Source organism: Mirounga angustirostris, unplaced genomic scaffold (genome assembly GCF_029215605.1).
Source record: "Mirounga angustirostris isolate CCGP_5_RB_7025 unplaced genomic scaffold, mMirAng1.0.hap1 SCAF_16, whole genome shotgun sequence".
NCBI classification, from domain to species: domain Eukaryota; kingdom Metazoa; phylum Chordata; class Mammalia; order Carnivora; family Phocidae; genus Mirounga; species Mirounga angustirostris.
Window position 1 is genome coordinate 2,084,576 of NW_026991724.1, and position 24,156 is coordinate 2,108,731.

Genomic DNA, 24,156 nt, shown 5'->3' on the forward strand with positions numbered 1-24,156 from the left:
GCGGGCGGGCGGGCCCCCGAGAGCGCCACTCGGCCTCGAGGCCGCGCGGGCACCGCAGCCTGCTCCCCGCGGGGGGCCGGGCTGGCGGCGCGGGGGGCGCCGGGTCACCTCGCCGTGCTGCCACGCGCCACCCCTTACTTGCACTTGCTCTCTTTTGTCTCTAGTCCAGTTCAAGTGCGCGTCTGCTGTGGCGGTGCCGCAGGTTGGTTCTTGCGGGCGGCCTTGGAAGGGACATGCGACTAGGCAGGAGGAGCCGAGCCGCGCGGCCCGGACAGCCCCCGGGTCTCTGTGTGGGCGCTTGACGGTTGCCCCAGGCCTGGGCTCCCCACACCCGCCTGTGCATCTCGCTCACCCAGAGAGCGTCAGAGACGACTCTGGTGGCAGCTGGGGGTGGCCGTGGGCCGTCCTCACGCTGAGGCTGTGTCCTGAAGCAGCGGGCCCAGGCCCGGGGTGAGGGTCAGGCATCCCCGGCCCCCCGCCCGGCCGAGCTCCCGAAGAGTAGAGCACCGGACTGCTGCCCGGCCGGGTCGCCCCTTGGCGCTGACCCACCTGTCTGTCACGTCTAGTTTCGCGGGTGGAAGCGAGGAGCTGGGAGTGGGCACAGCAGGCAGTCCAGATTTCCAGCACCCGCCTCTTGACCAGTGACTCTGGAAAGAACTTTGGACAGCTCAGTTGTTGGGCGTAATTGCACAGTGATTCAAATTTGATCTCTTTTTCCCCCCTCTCTCTCTAGGTACTTTTAGGTTGAAATATGCCCCTCCAGCAGAAAGTCTGGACTCCACAGACTGACATTTTTCTCTGGCAGCAGAACACTATTAAGCCATGGAGACATAAGGAAAATTAAATACAAAACTGAGAAGTCTAGTTGCTGTTGAGCTTAATATTTTTAATCCAAAGGTGCTTTACTTTACTAGACTGGATAGAAAACCTAGCGTAGGAGTGCATCAAACTCAGTTTTATTGCCAAAATCCTAGATTGGAGCTTGACGTCAGGACTCGCCTGGTCGGCGCCTCCACCGTGGTTGCGATGCAGAGACCTCCGTCTCCCGAGGAGCATTGCCGTCATCGGCCCTTCCAGGCTCACACGTAATTCCCGGGCAGCTACGCAAGATCGGAATCGAGAACTGCAGGTTGGAGTTCTCCGCATGGAGTTCCACCAGTCGGACTCTTGATACCCCTGGGTGAGGGAAAATGTCGCCTTTGTCGTTTTGTTTTGTTTTTTGTTTCGTTTTGTTCCTCAAGTGGTTAGACACTAATCTCTCTGGGCTTTTTAAGGACTGCACTCCAGAAGAATGTAAACTGATGTCAATCTCTGCCGCTCGGGGAGACAGACTCCCTGAGACCAGTCAGTGCAAGACACTCAGAGAACCCGTTTTTAAGGAGCTGGCACCAGCAGGCTACGTGACTTGGTACACAACAGAGATTTTAGCATTTCCTTCCCTCCTTGAAACACTTGTAGCAGTTTGAAGTTTTTAATTTTTTTTTTCTGCGAATAAATTTAAACTACGTTATTAAATAGAAATAGTTACTCGCAACAACTTAGTATCTAAGGGTCCAAGTCCCAGAGAATCCCTAGTTGTCAAAGCTTTGAGAATCCCTTCCTTCCCGGCCCTTCAGTAGCTTGAAGTCCTGTCATCTTCCACCGCGACAGAGCTCTGGCCAAGACGTGGTGACCGCATGGCCTTCGTGACTAGCTCTGACGGATGCTACTCATCCTTAGCAAAGTTGGCAAGTTCTTGTCTCTCTCACGGATCTCCCAAGGACCCCAAGGCTTACTGCTAACGGAGTCACACTCGAGACAGACGTTTCAACAGTAATACAGTCCTATAATCTATGAGCAGAAGATTTGAAACGTTCTCCTGTCAGCTGCTTTTGTATTAGGCTGTGTATGTAGTGGTTAGTTCTGCTCGAAATTACCTGAAAACTCCAGTAGAAAGTGGTAAGACTCTGGAAGAGCCCACACCACCAGGACAGAGCTACAAGATCTGCAGAAATCTAGTTTTATCCAAAGTGGGAAGTAAGTCCTCACCATACGGCTCTGTTTCACCCCATTACAATGAAAGCTGCTTGGTCTGAAATTTAGGGACTTAAACCTTTAAAGCCAAAAGGGAGGTTTCTGCTCAGATACTACTATTTTAACACTAAAGCCTTCAATATTAAAATATTGATTGGTAAGGCCTCGCCCAGGGATCTTGCAGTTGAAGATTTATTTAAAAAAAGAAAATCATAATAGTCAGACCTCCCTTAAAATGGGACAATCAGCCTCATGCCGAATTGGTATAAATCAAAAAGAACACCCTAGAATTTGAGGCACTGTGAGGTGAGGCTTCAAAGTTTATGATCCGTTTCCTGGCGGGAACTAGGGCAGAGTTCCCTTTTTTTTTTTCTGACGGGCTTTTAGTAGCGTTTTTGTAGAGTTTTATTTTAGTAGAGTTTCATTTCTATGCAATGCAGAATTGACAGACCTCTGTATGCTTCTCTCTCTTCCTGGTACACGGTATTACATACGGTTTTGAAGTGGTGGTGACGCTTACAACAACTTTTTGGGGGAATGTTACATTGATCTCTTAATTATAAACACTACAAAATGTCAAAACAAGGAGAACTGACACAACTTTGCCTTAAAGAGTACGAGCCTGGAACTTGTCATATGATGTTAAAGGAAGACTTGGGAGTGTCCACTGATGTTTACGATTTTAATATTTCTGAAGGCCGTTACGGTGGCCTGGACATGTGCTGAAAGCCAAACTTTTAAATTTTTTGGTTTTTTAAACAAAGAAATATTTTAAATAAATCCTATTTCAACACAGTGAAATTGTTGAAAACTGTCTCATAACAAAAGAAAAAAAATCATATTTAGGGTTTTTGTTTTAGTGGTCCGTATTGGGGAATGAAAGCGTCTGTTGTTATCCTTATGACTATTTTGATAAATAGTAGAGGTTAGTGTGTTCCATACAACAGAAAATTAAAATAGGAGCTTCGATTCGAAGTAGGACATTCAGACTGAGGTAAATAAGTCCAGACATTAATGTGTGGCTGTGTTCCAGTCATCAAAGGTCTTAGAAAAATTCCCACTTGTCTCTGAGCGTGCGTGTGCGGTGTGACGTCTCCAGTGAGGCCATTCCAAGGGGAGAATCGTAAAACGGAAACGTGAGGCACACGGGACACAGAGCATCCAGCTGCCGGTCTGTGCGACTCTTCCCAAGTGAATACTTGGACTTGGGGAGTGTTTGCTGGCAGTGTAATCTCTGATGAATTTCTCTCCAAAAGCAACCAAAGTCAGTAAGCCTCAAGAGCATTCTGCACTTCCTCAGATGGCCTCCTCTTCATAGAAACACAGATCTGACTGGCCCTTTCAACTCTGTAGTCGTTTTCCTGAAACCATGGGCTCAGTGTGCAAATGCTGTAGCAACCAGGTAGGTGGGGCACAGCCACTCTGCTGTGTAGTCTGTCGTCTGTCCAAGTTTCTGTCCCCATTTTTTGTCTCCCAAGAATGGGGGAAGTGGAATGTACAGATTGAAGTACAATACAGTGTTGGGATAAAACAACTCTTTAATCCTTTTTTTTTTTTTTTTTTAGCAAACAATTTTCTACCTTCTTTTCTTGGTAGTATTGAAAATTGGAAAAGTGTTTAAATGTTAAAACTCGTAACTGCTAATGAGCACTGAGGAAATGGGAGCTAGCACTTAAATTAACAACAGAATTATTTTCTTCAAAGCAGGTATGTGTGATTGGGTATTTAAAAAAAAAAAAGCCAACCAGCAGCATCTATGATCTCCAGATTATGGGAGTCGGCTTGTGAATATAGTAGTTGGTAGGGTCCGTGTTCTAGCTCCGTCCTTAGAAGTCACCGTAGCTAGTTTGCACTGCCCCGTGTGGAGGTGCGGAGCGGGGCCCCGACTCTGCCCCGCGTCACGCCGCAGCCGCAGCGCGTCCCAGGCGGAGCGCCCGCCGATCGGATCCGTCTGCGTCTGCCCGGCCGCTCTGGGCTCGCTCGTGTCGCGGGAGAGCGCTGGCCCAGCGCAGTCAGGTTGCACCCTCCTCACTCCCTTTCATTTTGTGCTCTTCCTGCTTCTGTGATGGGTTATTTGATGCCTTGCTCGTTTTACATCCTGGTTACTGGTGGCGTATATATTGAGTCTTAAGGATGGTAAGGGAAACCGTGTCCTTCCCAGAGGATGGGCCTGTGGAACCTGAGCGGGCGGACGTCCTTTCCAAAGCGCAGGTGACGTTGAGAGCCGTGGGCTCTGAAGAGGCTCAGTTTGCAAAGTCCTGAGGTTCTGAATGAAAAAATCTTTTAATCAGCACTCGCAAAACCACATACTTGCTGGTTGAGGCCAAAGGTCAACTTGACTACACTGTTCTGGGGGGAGGGGAGCTCAGTGTGGCTCGTCAGTCAGTCCCGGGGATTGTAACAAGCCCCTCACATGCATTAAGTTCTTACATGCACAATGAAGGCTTTGGTACTGAAACCAGAGACCTCGTGTATTCGAGAATCTTCACAGCTTATATTGGACAGATTTTCTTTTTAGGAATGAAGGAAAATTCTCCCATTTTTGAGCCATTCTTTTATGTCAATTCTACAAAATTGCATGTAACTTTATAAATATTTTTAAAAGATATAGTTTTGTAAATATTTAATATTCTGCTAATTTGATTTTGAATTGTAAATGTTAAGTATTGTTTTTGAAGTTTTTATGTTTTATTATACTTTGTTAAAAAGGAAAAATTGTACATTTTTAGAATGTTTTTATGAGTAAATTTAATGTACTGAAAATAAAAATTAAAAAAAGCTGTTTCATTTTATTAGGTCTTTGTCTCATAGAATATGAAAGCACACATCTTTTCAAATGAATTGCAATTCTTGATCTGCAAACTAGGGAGTCAACCCTTTCTGCCCTCTCCACTTGACAAGAGATAACATGCTTTTAAATCCATTTTCTCTCCAGTTTCCCGGGTTTTAAAAAAACGTCCTTGCTATGACCAGAAACATTAACTCTTGGTTTGGTATGTTCCAGCTCTAGGTTCCCTAAGAAAAATAAGATTGGCATGAATTGATGTCAAGTTTCTTCGGAACGTCTCTCTAAACACGTAGGTATGACGTGGTATGAACGTGCCCTGGCATTTCTGGATTCGGAATGGTGGTGGTCTAATGAGCACGAGCTGGCCCAGGACTGTGGTGTTCTCATGAGCGGCGCCAGACACAGGAAGGAGAAACCTGGCGCCTTTTTCCCAACAGAGGTCCCCAGGCCCTCTTGGTCTCGTCAGGCCTGTGGCGACCCAGAGGAAAACGTTCCTGTACACACAGTTCCAGCCATCAGGGCTCCTGTCAGGAGACACACGACTGGCCCATACTTGGGGCCCACAGCAGCCCCTCTGACTTGCCGTTTGGTCAGGCCAGGCTTCTGAAGATGGGGGACATGAACGCCAGAGCAACACACTCGGGGAAGCTGAACATTTCCTCATCTCGCTCCCTGGATTCTTCCACAAAAACATTTTAAGTGCCTGCTCCAATTTGGAATGGGTGCAGTTTCTCAAACGAGCAATGCTGGCCACTACGTGGCCGATGTTTGTGCTCTATCTTTCCCCGATGCGGCATGAGGGGAAACCACAAACACGTAACGCCTCCTCGACCACTCAGCACCTACTCTCGGCACCTGCTGTGTTTTACTCTTTCATTCACAGCGGCAGGTTTTCAAGTGTTTATTCCCACAAACACCCAGGCCTCACATCCATCCATCCTCTTTGTGCTATGCCTTTTAGTTCCCAGGAGAATTTACTTGTGCAAAGACAAGACCAGCTGGCAGAACCTTGCCCAAGGTAAGGAAGGTGCCTGGCACGAGGCAGAGACCTTCAGAGATGGGTGCCCCTCTGTCCCCCTTCCCCCACTGCCGCCACCACCACCTGGTCTTGGGATGGTAGACAGTATACAGCATTGCCAAGTATCAAATACTGATCCATTAAACTGAGCTTCATGAGTTTTTAGTTGTGCCTTTATTCACCTTAGTTCATTAAAAATGTACTTGGTTTAGAGATCCTAGTGACCACCCACTAATGTGGGATTACAAGTCACCCCTCTCTGCATGGTACTTTTTTTAAAAAGCAGAGTTTCTTCTAGGAATCTTACTGATCACACAGTAGTTACAAGAATGTCAGATATAATGATGTATACAATCTAAACAAGACAGGCCGATTAAGAATTTACATTTTGTATAAACACACACTAAAAGTTAGCCATGTGGACAGAAGCATGCAGCGGGAAGAGGAGTCGGAAGGTCAGGGGTCAAGCACCCGAATGCAGTACTACCGCGTCCCCCCCTCCGTTAATAAGTAACTTCCACTAACAGGTACAGGTATACACCACACACGCCTAAATACACAAAGGGAAATCGTGACCTGCTGCAGTACAGTCCGAAGGGGTCTGTGATCCTTCTGTGCTACTCCCACAAAAACAGTACATGGCGAACCCCATGCAGGTAGCAGGAAGCGTTGGTTATTCTAGTTGAACTCGGAAAATGTTTAACTTCTGACATGAGTATCTGTGAAGAGCATTAGGTCTCCTTTTGCTACTGTTTTCTTCACAACTGACATGCACTCGGGAGTGGAGGAACTTTGATGGTTGGCTGACCTACAATGACAACTGAAATACTCTTAAAAATGTAACTTTTTAATAAGAGTCACACACTTAACATAAAACATGGATCATCTACAGCTTTAGGCCAAAAGGCAGAGGGAGTGCATCTGAATTTTAATGCTTTAGTTTCCATGTCCTGTAGTTTCTAGCACTGTAGTTAAGGAATGAAACGGATAGAACAGCTTGTTTCTTTAACCAAAGCGGACAGCAGTTTGACTTCTTAGAGAACATACAAACCAGGAGAAATGTCACACGTTCTTTCTCTGGGCCCTTTGAGAAACTAGACCAAAATTTTAAATTATTCAAGGTTCTTACTGAGCAGTGGTGCTTTTCTGTTACTGTCTAGAGAAGCAAACAAGAACTCGCCAGTGCTGTGAGAGCACGGACTCACAGTACACGTACACGAGGAGCAGGAACCTTGGGCAGCAGTTCAGAGTTTTCCTACCCCCATTTTCCCAGCTTTTTGCCAACGATTATAGCAAATGGGGGGCGGAGGGGGGGGGGGGAGACAACTATGCTTGACAATTTATACTTAAAGATCCTCTTACAGGTATTTCCCCAGTTGAATAGAAAACCTTCTACAAAAAGTTGGCTAGTTCAGTGAACCTCGTAAAGAATGTCTCTGAATGCTTAAATTGCAGGTTCCTAATAGGGAAGGAGGATTAAAATAATGTGAAGGTCTATGCTACTGGCAACTTAGAATACAAGGTATTTTATTTTTAAACTTCTAAATTTGAAAACAAAACAGCCTAGGTTAAATAATGTAGTTTTCCAAAGCTGAAGGTGCTCATTTGGAGCTCAGTTTTTCTGCTTACAGTACAAAACAACTTCCTAAAACTCCTAGGCAGGAACACTACTGTTTGATGATCTGTGATTGGATGAACTCCTCAATCTCAGTTGGTAAATATCCCTTTTTTTCTCCTTGGTAAGGTTTTAAAAAAATTCAAGAACAGATGCATTTTTCTAGTCTTACACAGACAGTTTCATTCCAAATGTCTCCTGAGAAGCGTACACCATATACAGGAATCCGTCTTCGTCCTTCTCACTTTCATACACTTCAGAAATCGGCGTGGACACACTCACCATGCTGTGTCCATTCACTAGCAGGAAGAAGGCTTGATTAGCGTTGAGTTGTAAGCGTCTCCTATTGAAAGAGATACCAACACATCAATATGCAGGGGACATGGAAAAATATCACCTACCCCCATTGATAGAAAAGTATAAAGCTTTTGTGAATGCTGCTTCTGGCAAAATAATGTGTGTGCCTACAGATGAGGACTCTCCTAAAACTTCTCATAGAGCATAGGACATGTCCTAGGATTACATTCATGACTGATATTAGTGGTAATTCTTAGTAGGTTATTATTACTGTATTCCCCAGGCCAGTTTTAAATTAGTATGCTCTCTGAATAGCCATTAGTGTCTAATGAAATAGTTCAAACTATAATTTACAAACTATTTATTACCATTTTACCAAGTCTACATTATCTTTTAATAATTTTGCCATACAAAACTTGTAAACTTTTCTGATTAAGAGACATCTGGGGGAGCCTGGGTGGCCCAGTCAGTTAAGCATCTGCCTTCGGCTCGGCTCATGATCCCAGGGTCCCGGGATCGAGCCCCGCATCAGGCTCTCTGCTCAGCAGGGAGCCTGCTCCTCCCTCTCTTTGCCTGCCGCTCTGCCTACTTGTGCGCGCTCGCTCTCTCTGTCAAATAAATAAAATCGTTGAGAGAGAGACAACGTCTACACTAGATGTTATGATGAAAGAATCTAAGAGACAGGAAACCCAGCAGATAAGAAAAAGAACTCAGGAAGGAAGGAAACATCTTTAGGTTTTATTAAGCTTGCACAGATGTTAACTAAAGATTTATCTGTAAGTCTGATACAGAATGAGCAGTTACCCAAAGAAATAGAAAAAAAAAAAAGGTGATTAAATACCTAATGATCTTGATGAGCTCACTCATGTTGACATGATCAGGTACAAGGAATTTGGTTTTGTCCAGGACAGGAAGTTGCTTCTCACCCTTGTACCGTTCTATTATCACCTAGAAGAGCAGCCAGACGAGAGATTTTAAAATAACCGTTAACAATGAAGAGATGAAATACTTTCTATGTTGTAACTGGCACATACCAAAACGGGGTTTGAAATAGAAACAGCGCATTTGTTAGTTTCCCCATAGATCTGCAAATAGTGATCATTTATTAGCTTAGACTCTATCCCTTACAGAATATAGTACACAAGACAAATTGGCTGCCTCCAGGGAGGTGAGCAGGGTGGTGAAAGAAGTTTGCTATATATTCTTTTTGTTATTTGGAACCATGAAAATATACTAACTAGCCAGAAAAGAGCAGATGCTAGGTACCAGCTTAGAGTGTAAGCTCTGAATCTATGTCAATTGCAATACCACTATTTCCTCTGAAATGTGTGAGATCTTAATTACGGTAATATACTCAAATGTCTTTTTCATACTAGACTGGTTTCTCTACTTGATGTGGGAAAAGTCCTAAGTAAATATCTGATAAGTAGAGACAATGATCAGCTGGCTCTGGAGACAAATTTTGCACAGAAAGACTTGAAGATTCTTTCATTTTGACAAAATACTCCTTATATTTCTTTAATGAGTTTTAAGAGTCAAGAATCTTGCACTATGCAGGGAACAAAAATAGTTCCACATCATGAACCGAAATAAATTCATTAGTTCCTTGCCCATACTTCCTTTCCACAGAGGACAATTTCTCCCCTAGTTCGAAGCCACCACAAAAGCTGGCCAGAGTGCTGACTGCCTGTGCCTCATCATCTTCTGAGTACCACAGACACTCTTCTCAGGTAAAGCAACTCTCTACCCTGCCACAACGACGAGAAGTTGAGAGACAGGAATGGAAATCTTTGCATAATGTTAGAAAAGGGGAAGATACTTGTCTGTACATTGTTCCACTATATATGGGACCCACATGGGTTCTGTATAAGGCCAAATCAAATTGCTATTCCCTTCCTTGTTAAGATCAAGGACTTTTATCCATCGGGTGTGTTCAGAACACGGTAGCCACAAGGGAGAATCAGTAGATAAGACTACTTTTGCCTGGGTTTGAGAGATCAGAGGCAATACAGAATCTTTTTTTTTTTCCCCAAAGATTTTATTTATTTGACAGAGATAGCGACAGAGGGAACACAAGCAGGGGGAGTGGGAAAGGGAGAAGCAGGCTTCCTGCCGAGCAGAGAGCCCGTCGTGGGACTCCATCCCAGGGATCATGACCTGAGCCCAAGGAAGACGCTTGACGACTGAGCCACCCAGGCGCCCGGCAATACAGAAATCTTAACTTTGGGGCGCCTGGGTGGCTCAGATGGTTAAGCATCTGCCTTTGGCTCAGTTCTTGATCTCCAGGTCCTGGGATCGAGTCCCACAACGGGCTCCCAGCTCAGCGGGGAGCCTGCTTCTCCCTCTGCCTCTCCCCCTGCTTGTGCTGTGTCTCTCCCTTTCAAATGAATAAATAAAATCTTTAAAAAAAAAAAAAATCTTAAATTCCTGCTTCAGGAAGAGGCAGAAGCAGTCAGAATGAGAAGAAGATCTCCCGACCTTAGACCCGCTTCATTAAAGGAAGACACAACAGCATCCTGGGGACACAGGACAGCATGGCCTTGGGAACTCCCTCCTCCTCTCAGGTGTCCCTGACTCTCCAGTGCTGTTGATCTTCATGAAAACAATCCCCTATAAATGACTGGTTGACTTTTCAGTTATTTTTTTCTTTTTCCTGTACTTTTTTAATTTGGGAGAGAAGACGCGTTAAGTCATGAGTAAGTCATTTGGCTAGACCTGAAAAGTGCCTTCCCCAGTGCTGCATCTAGACAGCAGTATTATAGACAGGAGCGAAGGAAGAAAAAGCCGTCCTTGGGGAGTGGAGAACGGGGACTGGAGAGCCAGCAAGCTGCCTGTCCATCCATGCTATCCCCAATAAGGAGCGCTTGTAAACTTGTTTAGGAGCCACAAGCACTTATGTGGAAGTATGAGTATGTGATTTCTGCAAAAACCCTGGAACTGCTTGCAGAAAAGAGGACTGCTAATGTACGCAGATACTCATGTTTTCAAAAGGAGGCTGCAGAACAAATCCTGGCAGACTGCTGGGCTATTCGTTTCCAATAGCTAGCCCCAAAAAGTGAAGAAAACCTTAAAATTAAGGAAATCCCCGGGCCATATGTTGACCCCAAATATAAGGACAGACTGAAACTTCTAGGCAGTCCAAGGAAAACAGAGACTGTGTCTTTTACTGTCGAATCCTATAGTTGGCAAACTGCTGGGCAGACCCATCTTATCTTTTCTGTGTACCTTACAGCCCCAACCCCCTGGACCTTTTCTCTTTCCCCTCAGTTTAGTCTGAGGGGACACATCAGAAAGCCAAACATGAAAGCTTCTACAGAATTTTTAACAGTGGAGTGTCTGGTCTGTAGCATTTGTAGGAGATAACAACCATGTATACAGAACTAGGCAAATCTTTCCAACTACTACATGGGATGGGATTCTCTTCCCATTTTACAGATAAGGATGTGGCAGCCCCTTTCAGAATTTTAGTAACTAGCTCAACATCACTCAGTAACCTTGAACCTAAGGCCTGAACTCAGCCTCTATCTGAAACCAGAAGTTCCTCTTAACCACTTCTCCCTAGACCTGGTGCCTCAACAGAAACCTTTTTGGGGTCTGCCAGCAAAGGATTCGGGGTACAGGGTATTGCTGCCTGGGCACGGCAAAAAGCATCTGAGGCACCTACATGTGACAAGAAAGAGCAATGTCTTTCCTCCATCTCCTGCAGAGCAGCCAAATACAACAGACTTCTCTGGGGCATCAAAAAAAAGCCTGGAATGTACAGTCACATTTCAATCCTGAGAGCTGATTTTCCTACTGCAGTACTCCTTCCTTTAAAGCAGAGAGTGGACACTTCCTTCCACTGTAAAATACGAACAGTTCTAGCCCCTCTATCCCTTTCCCCCCAAGTAAATACATTTGACTTGTGAAGTGTGTAACATTAAGGCAGCAAACTCAGACTCAGGAGGAAACAGAATGTGCTTAGATCAAAGAACTGTATATTAAGATACCTCAATTCTAGGTCATGAAGTTGACACTGGGGTTACTCGTCTGAGGAGCTCTGTAGAAACCTGTCACATAGTCACACACACACACACACACACACACACGTACTGAAGTACTTAAGCAATGCTCTCTTCTGCGCACACTGTTAACGACTGAAACATAGGTGCCGGAGACTACCTACTGGGATTTTGGTAGGATGCTGCTCTCGGATAAGTCGGACATCTTCTACTCTTTGCTCTGCAACGAAAAGGAAGAGACATAGGCATTATTAAGGGCCCAAATGCAGCTTCTTTCCTGCACTTTTACTGGTGGTTTCTGTATCTAAATTCACCTATCCCTAGCTGTGACAGACCAGAGCAGTAAGGTCATCTTCCCTAGAACGGAGAGGAGCCACACCTGGCGCAAGTTGGTATGTAACGTCAAGCACAATTTCCATGTAAACCAACATGCACTTACACCGCTCTCCCAGGTAGTGTGACACAAGACCAAGAGTACAGAATTTCTAGTTTCAAGGGTTTGGGACCCCAGGCTTACAGTCAAATGTAAACAGCAGATTAACTGCATGGCATTACCAATCTTTCCTCCAACGACTCCCACAACCGGTCAATTTTTGTGAATATTTCGAAGTTTAAGCTGGTATAGGAATCTAAGATAAGCCATAGGCTCTTCAATGCAAGTTTCTCTTATTACTTCCTGCTTTTCAATGATACGGTGCTTAATGGAAAAGAAACTGCCCAAAAGAGACATGGGGCAGGGAAAATGCCCTATTTGACTTTTAAATAGTTTTGCTCAGGGACGCCTGGGTGGCTCAGTCCTTTAAGTGTCTGCCTTCAGGTCGGGTCACGATCCCAGGACCCTGGGATTGAGTCCCGCAGCAGGCTCCTTGCTTAGCAGGGAGCCTGCTGCTCCCCGTGCTTGTGCTCTCTCTGATTAAAAAGAAATAGTTTTAAACAAATAATACATTATATGTTAAAAAAAAAAAAAAGAAGATAGCAGGAGGGGAAGAATGAAGGGGGGGAAATCGAGGGGCAGATGAACCATGAGAGATAATGGACTCTGAAAAACAAACTGAGGGTTCTATAGGGGAGGGGAGTGGGCAGATGGGTTAGCCTGGTGATGGGTATTAAAGAGGGCACGTATTGAATGGAGCACCGGGTGTTATACGCAAACAATGAATCATGGAACACTACATCAAAAACTAATGATGCAATGTATGGTGATTAACATAACATAATAATAATGAAAAAAAATATACAAACTGTCAAAGTTAAAAAAAAAAAATAGTTTTGCTCAGTGCCTGCCTCCTCCCACCCCCCATCCAAAAAGTTTAAAGCACAATGTCTACTGTTGAATACTTTTTTTGGAGAGTATCTCTGTATTCCTCTCAATATAATCACTTACATGAATGATCAATGTCATGGACTTCCTGGGAAGTCCTGGTGGCTTCAGAAGAAAGATGCTATGATCTATGTGAATATATTCTACCACTGCCTATTTTTTTGATCTAAAAAAAACCATTCAGTATCATTCCTCATAAAAATGACTAATGCCCATGTTCAAATATGAACATATAGGTTCTATTTCTATTTTCCCACCCAACATTTCTAAATCAGCTTCTAAGATAAAATTACTAACATATCTGCTATAGAAGAAGACTGCAAACTCAGGGATTCCTAGCAGCGTGCATTCCTATTCAGTACGAGAAAATAGAGATAAAATTTAGTTATTGTTAATAATAAGCTTAGCCTAGTGGTCTATAATATAGTGATTAATAACAAAAAATATGTACTTGGTCCTCGCAGAGCTACTAAGACCACTGGAATTTTCTAAATGATAAGAGTAGTACTAAAAAAAAAAAAAAAAAAAAAAAAAAAAGAGTGGTACTGATAAGGGCCATCTCTTGTTATTCATAGCAAACCCCAATCAACCATATCTGAATTTATGTTAACGCAGTGACTTTTGGAAAGCTCCTAAGGATGGGGACTGGTTGCCAGGGAGAAAGAACAGTGATTTGGGGTTTGAAATGTTCAGACCCACCCCAATCACCAGGGAGGGGAAAGGGGCTTGGAGGACGACCTAATCACCGATGGCCAATGATTTAACCAGTCATGCCCATGTAATGAAAACTCCATGAAAAGGATGGGGTTTAGGGCTTCCAGGTGCTGGGAGAGTGGCACATACCAAACTCCACAGGGACTGAAGCTCCTGTGCTCAGGACTCTTCCCGATGTTACCCTATATGCTTTCATCAGGATGTTCATTTGTATGCTTGAATATTCTTTGTAATAAGCCAGTAATCTAGCAAATAAACAGTTTCCTGTGACACATTCCAGCAATTTAATTAAACATGAGGGGGTCATAGGAACCTCTGATCTATAGCCAGTTGGTAAAAAGCACAAGTAACAAACTGCACTTGCAATTAGTGTTTGGAATGGTGAGTGAGGAGGGGCAATATTGTGGGGCTGAACTCAACCTGTTGGATCTGAGGCTATCACCAGGTAAACAATTAGAATTGAGTTAAACTGTAGAAGAGGCATCAGTCGGTTGAGCATTCAACTCAATCTCAGGGTCATGAGTTCAAGCCCCACATTGGGTGTAAAGATTACTCAAAAAATAAATAAAATTAATTTTTTTTTAAATTCTAGGACCGCCAGCTGAATTGCTTGATATGTGGAAAACCCACACATCTAGGGTCCAGAGTGAAGCAGTTAATTAGTAGAATATGGAGAGTAAAGGAAACACAGGAGGAGGAGGATTTTTTCCAAAGCATTATCCTTCAAATCCTTCTCTATTTCTGAGGGTGTCACTGATTCCCCTTCAATGTTTCTCTCAGCTTTGAGACCTGTCCCTATGTCTGTCCTACCCCAGGAAAAGGTGCTCTACCATCTAGATTTACCTCTCAACCCTCTTCACAACAAAAACCTCCATTTTGTCAGCTAAGATTATTTCAGAGGTTAGAGGAAATCACAATTAATTCACTCTAGCAAATGAATGGTGATTCTTTAATATATCCTGAAATATGCTTCACATTTAAAAGCGTATCCTAACTGGGGGGTGCCTGCGTGGCTAGTCGGTTAAGCATCTGGACTCCTGATTTCCAGTCTGGTCGCGATCTCAGGGTGGTGAGATTGAGCCCCATGTCAGTCAGGCTCTGTGCTCAGCGCAGAGTCTGCTTAACATTCTCTCTCTCTCAAATTAAAAAAAAAAAGCTTATCCTAATAAATCTGAACGTTAAGTGGAAACATTCAGACAGAAGGGGGAGTTTTTTAATATAAGGAAATAGGTTTGTTTTGGCAAGTGGAAAATGAAAAAAACCAAATAGGCTTAAATGTGAGGCTTCAATTCTGAAACTATAATTTCTATACTATAGTATCAAAAGTTTATCTTGATTTATCCCCAAAATACGGCCCCAAAAAGACAAAAATCATTATTTTTATTAAAGGCAGAAAGTCTCATAGGAGTGTCACAACTATCTTGGCCAGCTGCAGTGAAAACCCAGTGGTAAGCCTGGAGCAATTGAGCAAATACGGTATATGCCTGTGCCTCACTCTTCTTCTTCTTCTTCTTCTTTTTTTTTTAAGACTTTATTTATTTCTTTGACAGAGAGAGACACAGCGAGAGAGGGAACACAAGCAGGGGGAGCGGGAGAGGGAGAAGCAGGCTTCCCGCCGAGCAGGGAGCCCGATGCAGGGCTCTATCCCAGGACCCTGGGATCGTGACCTGAGCCGAAAGCAGACGCTCAACGACTGAGCCACCCAGGCGCCCCTGTGCCTCACTCTTCTGAGTAGACAGCTATTTTCAGAGACTAACAGTATATTTAACAAAAACATTACTACCAACACAAATCAAAGGCACATATGAGCAATTCTTTTACTTAAGTATTTTTTTTTTAAATGTTGTAATGACCTGTTTATTATTTGTCTTCCTCAAAGGAGTGCCCCTGGCAGCCAGGGACCCACTTCTGTCATCTTTGTATTTACCAAGGGCTCAGCCTTGCACACAGAAGATGGTTAATAAACAAATTAAAGTTGTAAAATGGAAATAAAACACTCTTCCAAATGCGTATCAAGATATATTTCCCAGATTCCTTTTCTCCTGTCTCTAAGAACCCTTATAAGACTTACAAACATAAGAATAGAGGAAGGGAGTTAAGGTGTCTTATTTTTACCAACATATCATTTGCAAAGTTGCTTTGAGATTCCCTGGGGTATTTAAAGTATAACTTTATTTAACTGAGTGAAATGGAAGCATAGTATTGCCCCCATCTGTCTATAAATCATAAAAATAATACCCAACTCAATGAGTAACAACACAGCTTCAGTTCATGGAGTGCTACCAACGTTTTGGCATAAACCTTGCTCTACAGTCTACCTATTAGAGTAGGTGGAGCTATTTATCCTAGACCAACACATAAACTTCCCCCAAGACATGCTAACTTTTTTGATATTAATGGAGAAGTTTAAATCTGCTCACCACTAAATCAGAGCAGAACAGTGTCATTAAATAAACTTGGGCAATCCCAGAAGCTGAAGCAAAATTATTACATTTGAGCATACCAAATCCAGAATTATTTGCTCAAACACAACTCTGGAAGTTCATAAAATTTTTCCACAGACCTGCAAAGACACACTATGCCTTTTGACTTCGTGTTGGCCCATCTCATGTACTGAAAATGATGGCTACCTACTGGAGGCTGGGAAAATACAGGGCAGGGAGAAGATAAAGTGCAAGACTAGACTCTACCACTAGGTGGACCATGATCTTCACCTCTCTGGGCCCCACCCAGTTTCTTCAGCTACAAAAAGAAGGGGCTGTTTTGGGTGAGCCCCAAGGTCCACTTCAACCCTCTCAATCTTAGTAGAAGATATAAGCAGAGCTATATTCAATTCTGAATTATGGTAAATTCACTCACTTGGAAAGAGAAAGAACTGCTCAAGATAAGTGGGGCTGCTCTTAGGTTCTACAGAAGGGGTTCTTTCCAAAGAATTGATTTCCCTCATTTACTGGGCTACAAATCAGTGAAAATTGTCAGCAGTGGAGCAAGGAAAGGTAGTAGCCATTAAATGATATGTGATCTTTTTTCTGCAAAATGACTATTAAAGAGATCTTTTTAAAGGGGGTAAGGGGGGCGTGTGGGTAGCTCAGTCGGTTAAGCATCTGCCTCTGGCTCAGGTCATGATCTCAGAGTCCTGGGATCGAGCCCCGCATTGGGCTCCCTGCTCAGCGGGAAGCCTCCTTCTCTCTCTCCCTCTGCTGCTCCCCCTGCTTGTGCTCTCTCACTGTCAAATAAATAAAATCTTTAAAAAAAAAAAAAAAGGAGAGGGGGAGTAAAGGTGAGCTATGGGGCAAGCCCACAAACAGTATTTATAAGATGTACTAATAGGGAAAAAAAATGGGGGCATTCCTGGTTTACCCCCCTGGTTCACCCTCAGGGCCGCAGGTTCGGTGAATTAGAATACGTTAACCTCATCACTTTTCCTACTCTTACCACCTACTCCTCAGAGATTTTTCTAGAATAACCTAAAAATACTCTAAGCAAAAGGAAAATAACTATAGTTTCAGTCATGAGAAAATAACCATCTTTCCCACACAAATGTCCCCAGTTAACTTCTATTGTGTGTGTGTGTTTTTTTTAAAGTAAGCTCTATGTTCAATGTCGGGCTGGAACTCACAATCCCAAGATCAAGAGCTTGAACTCAATCAAGAGTCATATGCTCCATCCACTAAGCCAGCCAGGCGCCCCTCAGTTAACTTCCAAATGCAAGAGTCCGTGAAGACAGAAGCCCGATACATGAGGAAATCTGCTTCAGATGCTGCTCTCAGGGCTGAATAAAAGCTCAATATTGAGAGTTCACAAGGTCATTGAAGAGAAAATTTCCAGCAAACGCACATCCAAGTGTTGCTACATAACAAACTGCCCCAAGGGACTGAAAAGGTACGCTTGGCAGCTTCTCAGGACCAAGCAATCGAATAATTACTAGTAACGAGATCTACACCACCACGTCCAAGCTGTACGAACGCTCAACTCTTTGCGGACTTCAGGCAAGGAACAAAAGGAGTGCAGTGTTGCCGCCGGAGACCCTAAAGACGACGACCTCAGGGAGCTCCCCCGAGCTGCTACAAACACCCCCACCCACACGCTGCCGGGGGGCCGCGCTGCCAGTGCAGGGTTTTCTTGCTTCGAGGGAACACCAGTCACCTCCTTATCTTCGCTTTTCTGGTGGAGTCAATATTGTGATAACGTTACTTTCGGTTTCACCAAATGCGAGGAAACCCAAGGCGGGGTTCTAGCCTGAACTGGGAAAGGAGTCAGCTACTGCCGGCGGAGAAGTACGAATGCAATGGCAAGCCCCAAAGAAAGCGGCGGACCCCCGCTCTCCCGCAGCCAACAGGATCCAGACGCGCCGCCACACCCGGTCCACACTGGAGGGCGCAGGGAAGCGCACAAAGCTCCACCCCCGGGGCTCCGCCACACTCCTCCCCTCCAGCAAGGTACCCACGTTTGTAAGCGACCACGTGGGACCAAGGCGCCTTACCTGGGATGATTCACTTGCAGGCAAGTGTCATCACCTCCAAGACCTGTCACAGCCTGGCCTGCGGGCCGGCCTCCCCCACGGCGCCCTCCTCACGCGGGTCTGCGCCTCCGGAGGGGCAGCGACCCCCGGCCTGCAGGGCCGATCGAGAACCCAGCACCCAACCGGGCCACGGCTGCGGGGACCAGAAAGGTGATTCAGCAGCTCCGCCGCGGCGCGCCCTGGACGGACAGGCGCCCTCGACGGCGACCCGGCCGCGGTGGGGGTGGCGGCCTTCCTGGTCGGACCGCGCACCGGCCCTGACCCCGACCCGCTCGGCGGACGACCGCCCTCGCCCGCGACGCAGCCGGGGGGGTGTGGGAGGGGGGCTCCCACCCCGCTGAGGCCCCGGCCCCCCGGCCTACGTCCCCGGCCCACGTCGCCCCCCGGCCCCGACCCGGAGCGGGCGGCCGGCCGCCCTCGCCCGAGACCCGGCCCGGTGGGGGGGGCCTTCCTGGGTTCGCTTGCGGCACGGCCGGTGTGGGGGGGGGCTCCCTGGGTCCGACCGCTCAGGCCCCGGCCCTACGTCGGCCCCCGACCCCGACCCGGAGCGGGCGGCCGGCCGCCCTCGCCCGAGACCCGGCCGACCGAGGGAGGGGACTGCCAGGGTCCGACCCCTCTCAGGCCCCGGCCCCCTCAGCCCCTCAGGCGCCCCCCGGCCCCGACACCGACCCCCCAGCCCTCGGTCAACCCCGACCCTCCCCGCCCCCCGACTCCACAACGCCGTCGGCCCCCGGCCCCTCAGCCCTCCCCCCGGTCCGCCGTCGCCATCCCCGGCCGCCTTAGGTCCCCGCCTCCGACGCTCCGGAGTCCCACCCCGTCCAGCCCCACAGGAAACCCCGTTCCCCCCTCAGCCCGCGTCGGCCCTCGCCCCGGCCGCCGCCGACCCCAGCCGCCCGGGGTCGCCGCTTCAGCGCCCCCTCCGGCGCGCGCACCCCCCCACGCCGCGGCACCCACCGAAGGTGCGGCGCTGCTTGAAGGTCTTCTCAGACGGCATGGCGCGGGCGGCGAAGCGGAGGCGGTGAGGCGGAGGGTCCCGGCTGCTGCAGGCGGTGGCGGCGGCAGCAGAAGCTCCTCGACTGTGGCGACAGCGACTTCCCTTGTGTCTCTTCAGCCCGCAGCTGCGTCAGGTGACCGGCGCGGCGTCCCGGGGGGCGGGGCCAAGTCCGTTTGCCGCCGCCGCCGCCATGGCGGGCGTGGCGGAAGCGGGGCCGCGCGCGTGCGCAGAGAAGACCCCGCGGTGCGCAGGCGCGCGGGGCGGGGCGGGCCGGCCCGGGTGCCGGGGTCCAGGCGCGGCCGCAGGAGGGTGGGTGTGCCTCCCGCGCCGAAGTCCCGCGTGGTCCACCTCCTCCTGTTGACCCCGCGTCGCTTGTGTGCCGCCTCCGTGTGCCGATGGCCGAGAAAGCTCCGGCCCGAAAATACAGTCGGTGCGTGCTCCCGCCGCAGCGCCACGGGTCTGGGGGCTGCCGGTTGCTCGTCTAGAGTGGGTACCTGTCGCTGCTGTGTGTTTAGGGAACTGCGCGCGTGTGGCCCCGGGGAGTTGGGGCGTGGCGGCCGCCCGCTCACACCCCCTCGGCCTCCCCGCCGCCGAGCATCCTCCCGAGCCTGAGTTCTCTGTGAACGGGCAGTAACATTGGAGGGTGTCAGGTGCTTGGAGAGGAGCCTGCAGACTGCAGACCGTTCGTTTACCGCACGTCCCCACGTCTACTGGACGTGCACCTGGGTGGACAGCGCTGCAGCCCTAGGCCGGGCTGCTTTGTAATACCTAATACTTTGAAACATCGCCATAGCTCCCCGACCTCTTACCCCTCTGTTTGTGGGAGCCTTTCTTATAGGATCGTTTGATAGAGTAATTGGGTTGTGCTGTATACATTATTAGGCAAACATACAAAACATGCTAAAATATATTCCTCAGAGTGGTTTCACTGTAGCTGGGACTTCTTTCCTTACAGAGAAGCCAAACATGTTGCAGATCCTTGTATAGTTATTCCCCCAGACCAGAACCATGATGTTAGCTGTAGCTCTTCATCCTGCTGTTCACTAGACAACAGTGCATTGTGCATGTGTCACTTTCTGTCAGGTGTTCTCCCCTCTTCGTAATCGTTATTTACCTTGAAAAACCTCTGAATCCACAGCACTTAAACATTCTCTCTGGTTTCAAAGTTCCAAAGGAAAGCTTCAAGCTCCAAGTGTACCATCTTGGTTGCTTTGTATTTATTCTGTGAAAATCGGAAAAAAATTTTTCATTCAGTGCTTGTTACGGAACTACCTTTTGCCAAACAAAATAATCAGGGTTGAAGTCTTAAAAGAGAGTGCGCGGGCACCTGGGTGGTTCAGTCGGTTGGCTGGGGGACTCCTGATTTTGTCTCAGGTCATGATCTTCTGGTTGTGAGATCCAGTGTCAGACTCCCTAAGTGGGAAGTCTGCTTGAGATTCTCTGATTCTCTCTCCCTCTGCCTCAGCTCCCTCTGCTCTAGCATCCCCTGCTCTTTCTCTCTTTCTCTAAAATAAATCAGTAAACCTAAAAAAAAAAAAAAAAAAAAAAAAAAAAAAAAAAAGACTGTGGACTGTTTGCTGCTTTCTTTTCTGGAGTTTTTTTTTTTTTTTTGATATTTATTGATTGGTGAGCTGCATTCTTGGCTTAATTGCTATTTTGTAAGAAATGGACTTTTTGTTCTCTTGCTGGACAACTGTTCCAAATGCAAGAGGGAAAAAAAAAATCAATTATCTGGCATATGGAGGTTGGGGGAAGGGAAGGAGAGTTTCATATTTCCCTAGTCCCTTAGGCATCCATAAAGCTTTACCAAATTACCCCAGGCCTTGGGTTCACAGCCACAGAGGGATAGGCTTCAAGGGCTGTGCTAGTGATGGGACAGGATCACTATGATTTTTAAGTACTGAAGTCCACATTAACAGTGACTGCCAAAATCTTCCCCTATCCTTGAATTCCTACTTGCATCTAAAACCACACCTCCTGGGGTGCCTGGGTGGCTCAGATGGTTGGGCGTCTGCCTTCGGCTCAGGTCATGATCCTGGGGTCCTGGGATCGAGCCCCACATCGAGCCCCACATCGAGCCCCACATCGGGCTCCTGGCTCAGCGGGAAGCCTGCTTCTGCCTCTCCCACTGCTCATGCTCTCTGTCTCTCTGTGTCTCAAATGAATAAATAAAATCTTTAAAAAAATAATAAAATAAAATAAAACCACATCTCCCTATGTGTTTCTCAGGAAATCATCCAAGGCTGTGGGCATGTAAAGGTGTCTCATAAGGATAATCTCCATGTAAGAATAGCATATTCATAATATATAAATTATATCTAAAATTTATTAACTTATATTAACATACAAAGAAGTAACTTAGAAAAATTTCATGTGCCCTCAGATTGCAGTTTAATAGAAGTCTGAGGTAGTGAACAATTTTCAGAGTGGCAAATTAATATTCATGAATTATTTTAAGCTAGTTAATATAAGCATAGCATGATTTATTTTTAAGTGAATAACAAATATTACTGTTCCTTAAAATAATCCATATAAAGTAGAAAAGCAAGAACACATCTTTCAAATTTATTAAATGTTTTCTCCAGGAATCTCATGGTGACTTTAAACTATCAAACTATTACTCTAGAAAGCCAGGTGGTATTTTAAATAACTCGACCCTCTTCCCTTTTCCATAATATGAAATGACCATAATTGTGAAGAAAATAAGGTAACCACTAAAAATTGAACACGACGCCCCCAGCATTAGTAAGGTGACATGGTTGTAAATCATACTGTCTAGCTATTTCTAAGAATCTGTTAAATGAGGCATGAAACATTAACCTGCAGTGCAGGACACATTGTTTTTGCCACACACAACATGGAGGACAAGTCAAACCAAGAAGTTGTTCAGGTCCCCAGGGCTGCCTGGCCTGTCCCACCTCTCCTCTTTCTGATTGGAAGAGATAGTCCAGCCCCGAGGATGTCTGGGCAACTATTGGCCTGCTGTCCTATCATTCCTGTGTCATCTCTTTGCTCTTTGGAACAAGTAAACAAACAAGTATTGCTCAAGAGTGGCCGCAGGCACTATTCTCAGAAAGGATTTAGTCAGGAGGATTTTGAAGTTGACCCTCAATAGGTTACAGTGTTTAGGAGTGTCTTCGCTTGCTCCTCGGAGGTACGATCAGCAGCTGGGAGGGGCACCGTTTTTCAGCGCTTCCTCTCGCCATGAAGCTGTGTCTGGTGGACAACTTCAGAAATCTGCAAGCGAGCGCATGCGGGAAAGCCATCACAAATCACTCACATAATCTAACATTATTTCTGAAATGAGCATGAGCAGCTATTTTGGCGTTCCACAGGTTTTTTTGTTTGTTTAATTCTAAGCAAATTCTCAAGGATTGCTTTTTTCCCCTTTTTCTTCCTTTTTTTGCCCATATATGGGACTGTTAAGGGAGGCATCTCTTGGGAGTCTATGGGCCCTCTTGTTTGGCCTTTGAATATTTTTCTTTTTTTCCATTACCTTGGCTGTTTCTTCTGAGCAGTGGGTAAGATGCCACTTTTCACATCTGGACTGTGAGAACTAGAATGGGTAAAGTTAACAGTTTACTCAGGTCCAAGAAATACTAGTTTCTGGGACTTCTAGGGAACCAACAGAAAAATATCCTGCCCTGTAATTTGCTTATCTCCTTAGATGTTATCGGTTCTCCATAACAAAGAGTTAATTATTATAGTCTCATCTAGCGTTAAAACAAATGATCTCTTTTATCAACCATATCCTCCTTAGTGTACTTTGTATGGGATACGTTATATATAAGGGACTATAAAAGCATTCAGGACACACAAAGCTTTCAGGATTCAGTGTGTAATAATTATCTGCTACCCGAGACCTTTCCCCTTGGGTTCCTTCCTGACAACAGGGGTTACCCATGCTCCCACAGCTATGTTTCTTTCTATTCTGGTTAGCACTAATTCAATCCTTCCATATCCTGGGGTGGGTTATTGTACACAGCCTTCTGTTATTCCTGCCCTCAAGGATATACGGATATAGATAGGTCTTCCTAACTGTTGGATAGTTGCATAATCCAAACTATAAACAGAATAGTTTAACCATTTGGGGAAGTCTGGGTGGCGATTAAGCATCTGCCTTCAACTCAGGTTGTGATCCAGATCCCAGGGTCCTGGGGTCAAGCCCTGAGTCCAGCTCCCTGCTTGCCTGGGGAGCCTGTTTCTCCCTCTCCCTCTGCCTCTCCCCTTGCTTGTGCTCTCTCTCTCTCTCTCTCTCTCTCTCTCCCCCTCCCTCTCATGAATAAATAGGATCTTAAAAAAAAAATAGTTTAACCATTCTTCTGACAAAAATTTAACCAAATTATTTTGTACATGAATACAAGTCTAAGCTCCTCTGGGAGAAAATTGCCTACTGGGGGGTAGACAGATTTAGAAACAAAACAAAACAAAAATGTAACAGGGGCAAGGATTATATTTTAGAACCTATGGATCCATGCAGAACATAGCACATAGGCTAGTTGGGCATTCTGCAAAAATTTATCACATTAGTTCAGGCATTTTTGCTTGCTGAAATACTTCCCAGCTTGGATTATAATGCTGATCCACCAGGCTTCTCTAAATCTGTTTGGTTCATATTTCTCACTTTTTAGTCTTTTAGCCAGTTTTTTTTTTTCATTCAGCATTGAGTCAGTAAACACTCATTGACTGCATGATGTGTGTTAGCATATTTACCACCTGACAAGAGATACATCTAGGGAGATTGGTACAAAGGCAGCAAGTGTTTATAATAAATGTGATGGTGCTGTGAAAAGGGGAACATCCTTCCTTGGAGATGCTATTTGGGGACAAGCAGGAAGGGGGTTGGCTCTTTAATGGCACGGAGTGAGGAGGT

General features: G+C 46.0%; 2 protein-coding genes across 9 annotated transcripts in view; one reads left to right on the plus strand and one right to left on the minus strand.

The window, feature by feature from the left end:
• ZCCHC14 (zinc finger CCHC-type containing 14) overlaps positions 1-4,793 on the plus strand; it is a 55,598-nt gene extending 50,805 nt beyond the window's left edge. For 5 of the 7 annotated variants that reach the window (XM_064580998.1, XM_054511213.2, XM_054511215.2 and 2 more), the window contains one exon: positions 975-4,793. In XM_064580998.1, coding sequence (XP_064437068.1) covers positions 975-1,171 — 197 coding nt within the window. In that variant the 3' untranslated portion in view covers positions 1,172-4,793. Of the gene's footprint in view, positions 1-733 lie in introns of all 7 variants that reach the window. The other 2 variants (XM_054511214.2, XM_045890607.3) reach the window with 2 other exon arrangements.
• Positions 4,794-5,974: 1,181 nt separating this feature from the next.
• On the minus strand, positions 5,975-19,421 carry MAP1LC3B (microtubule associated protein 1 light chain 3 beta). 2 transcript variants are annotated; one of them, XM_064581014.1, is made up of 5 exons: positions 19,244-19,421; positions 11,897-11,952; positions 8,573-8,679; positions 7,607-7,777; positions 5,975-6,627 (listed from the first exon to the last, which is right to left on the minus strand). In XM_064581014.1, the coding sequence occupies exons 1-5, from the start codon at positions 19,281-19,283 to the stop codon at positions 6,519-6,521; spliced, it is 483 nt and encodes a 160-aa protein (XP_064437084.1). In that variant the 5' UTR covers positions 19,284-19,421; the 3' UTR covers positions 5,975-6,518. The 2 variants fall into 2 exon arrangements, with proteins under 2 accessions (XP_064437084.1, XP_045746566.1); XM_045890610.3 differs by having other exon boundaries at positions 5,975-7,777; positions 19,244-19,416.
• Between the last annotated feature and the right edge of the window lie 4,735 nt (positions 19,422-24,156).

Coding starts and splice junctions, on each gene's coding strand:
- MAP1LC3B (XM_064581014.1), bottom strand. CDS start 19,283: ATGCCGTCTGAGAAGACCTTCAAGCAGCGCCGCACCTTCG. Junction 11,953..19,243: donor CAAGCAGCGCCGCACCTTCG/GTGGGTGCCGCG, acceptor TTTTCGTTGCAG/AGCAAAGAGTAGAAGATGTC. Junction 7,778..8,572: donor GAGCTCATCAAGATCATTAG/GTATTTAATCAC, acceptor CTCTTTCAATAG/GAGACGCTTACAACTCAACG.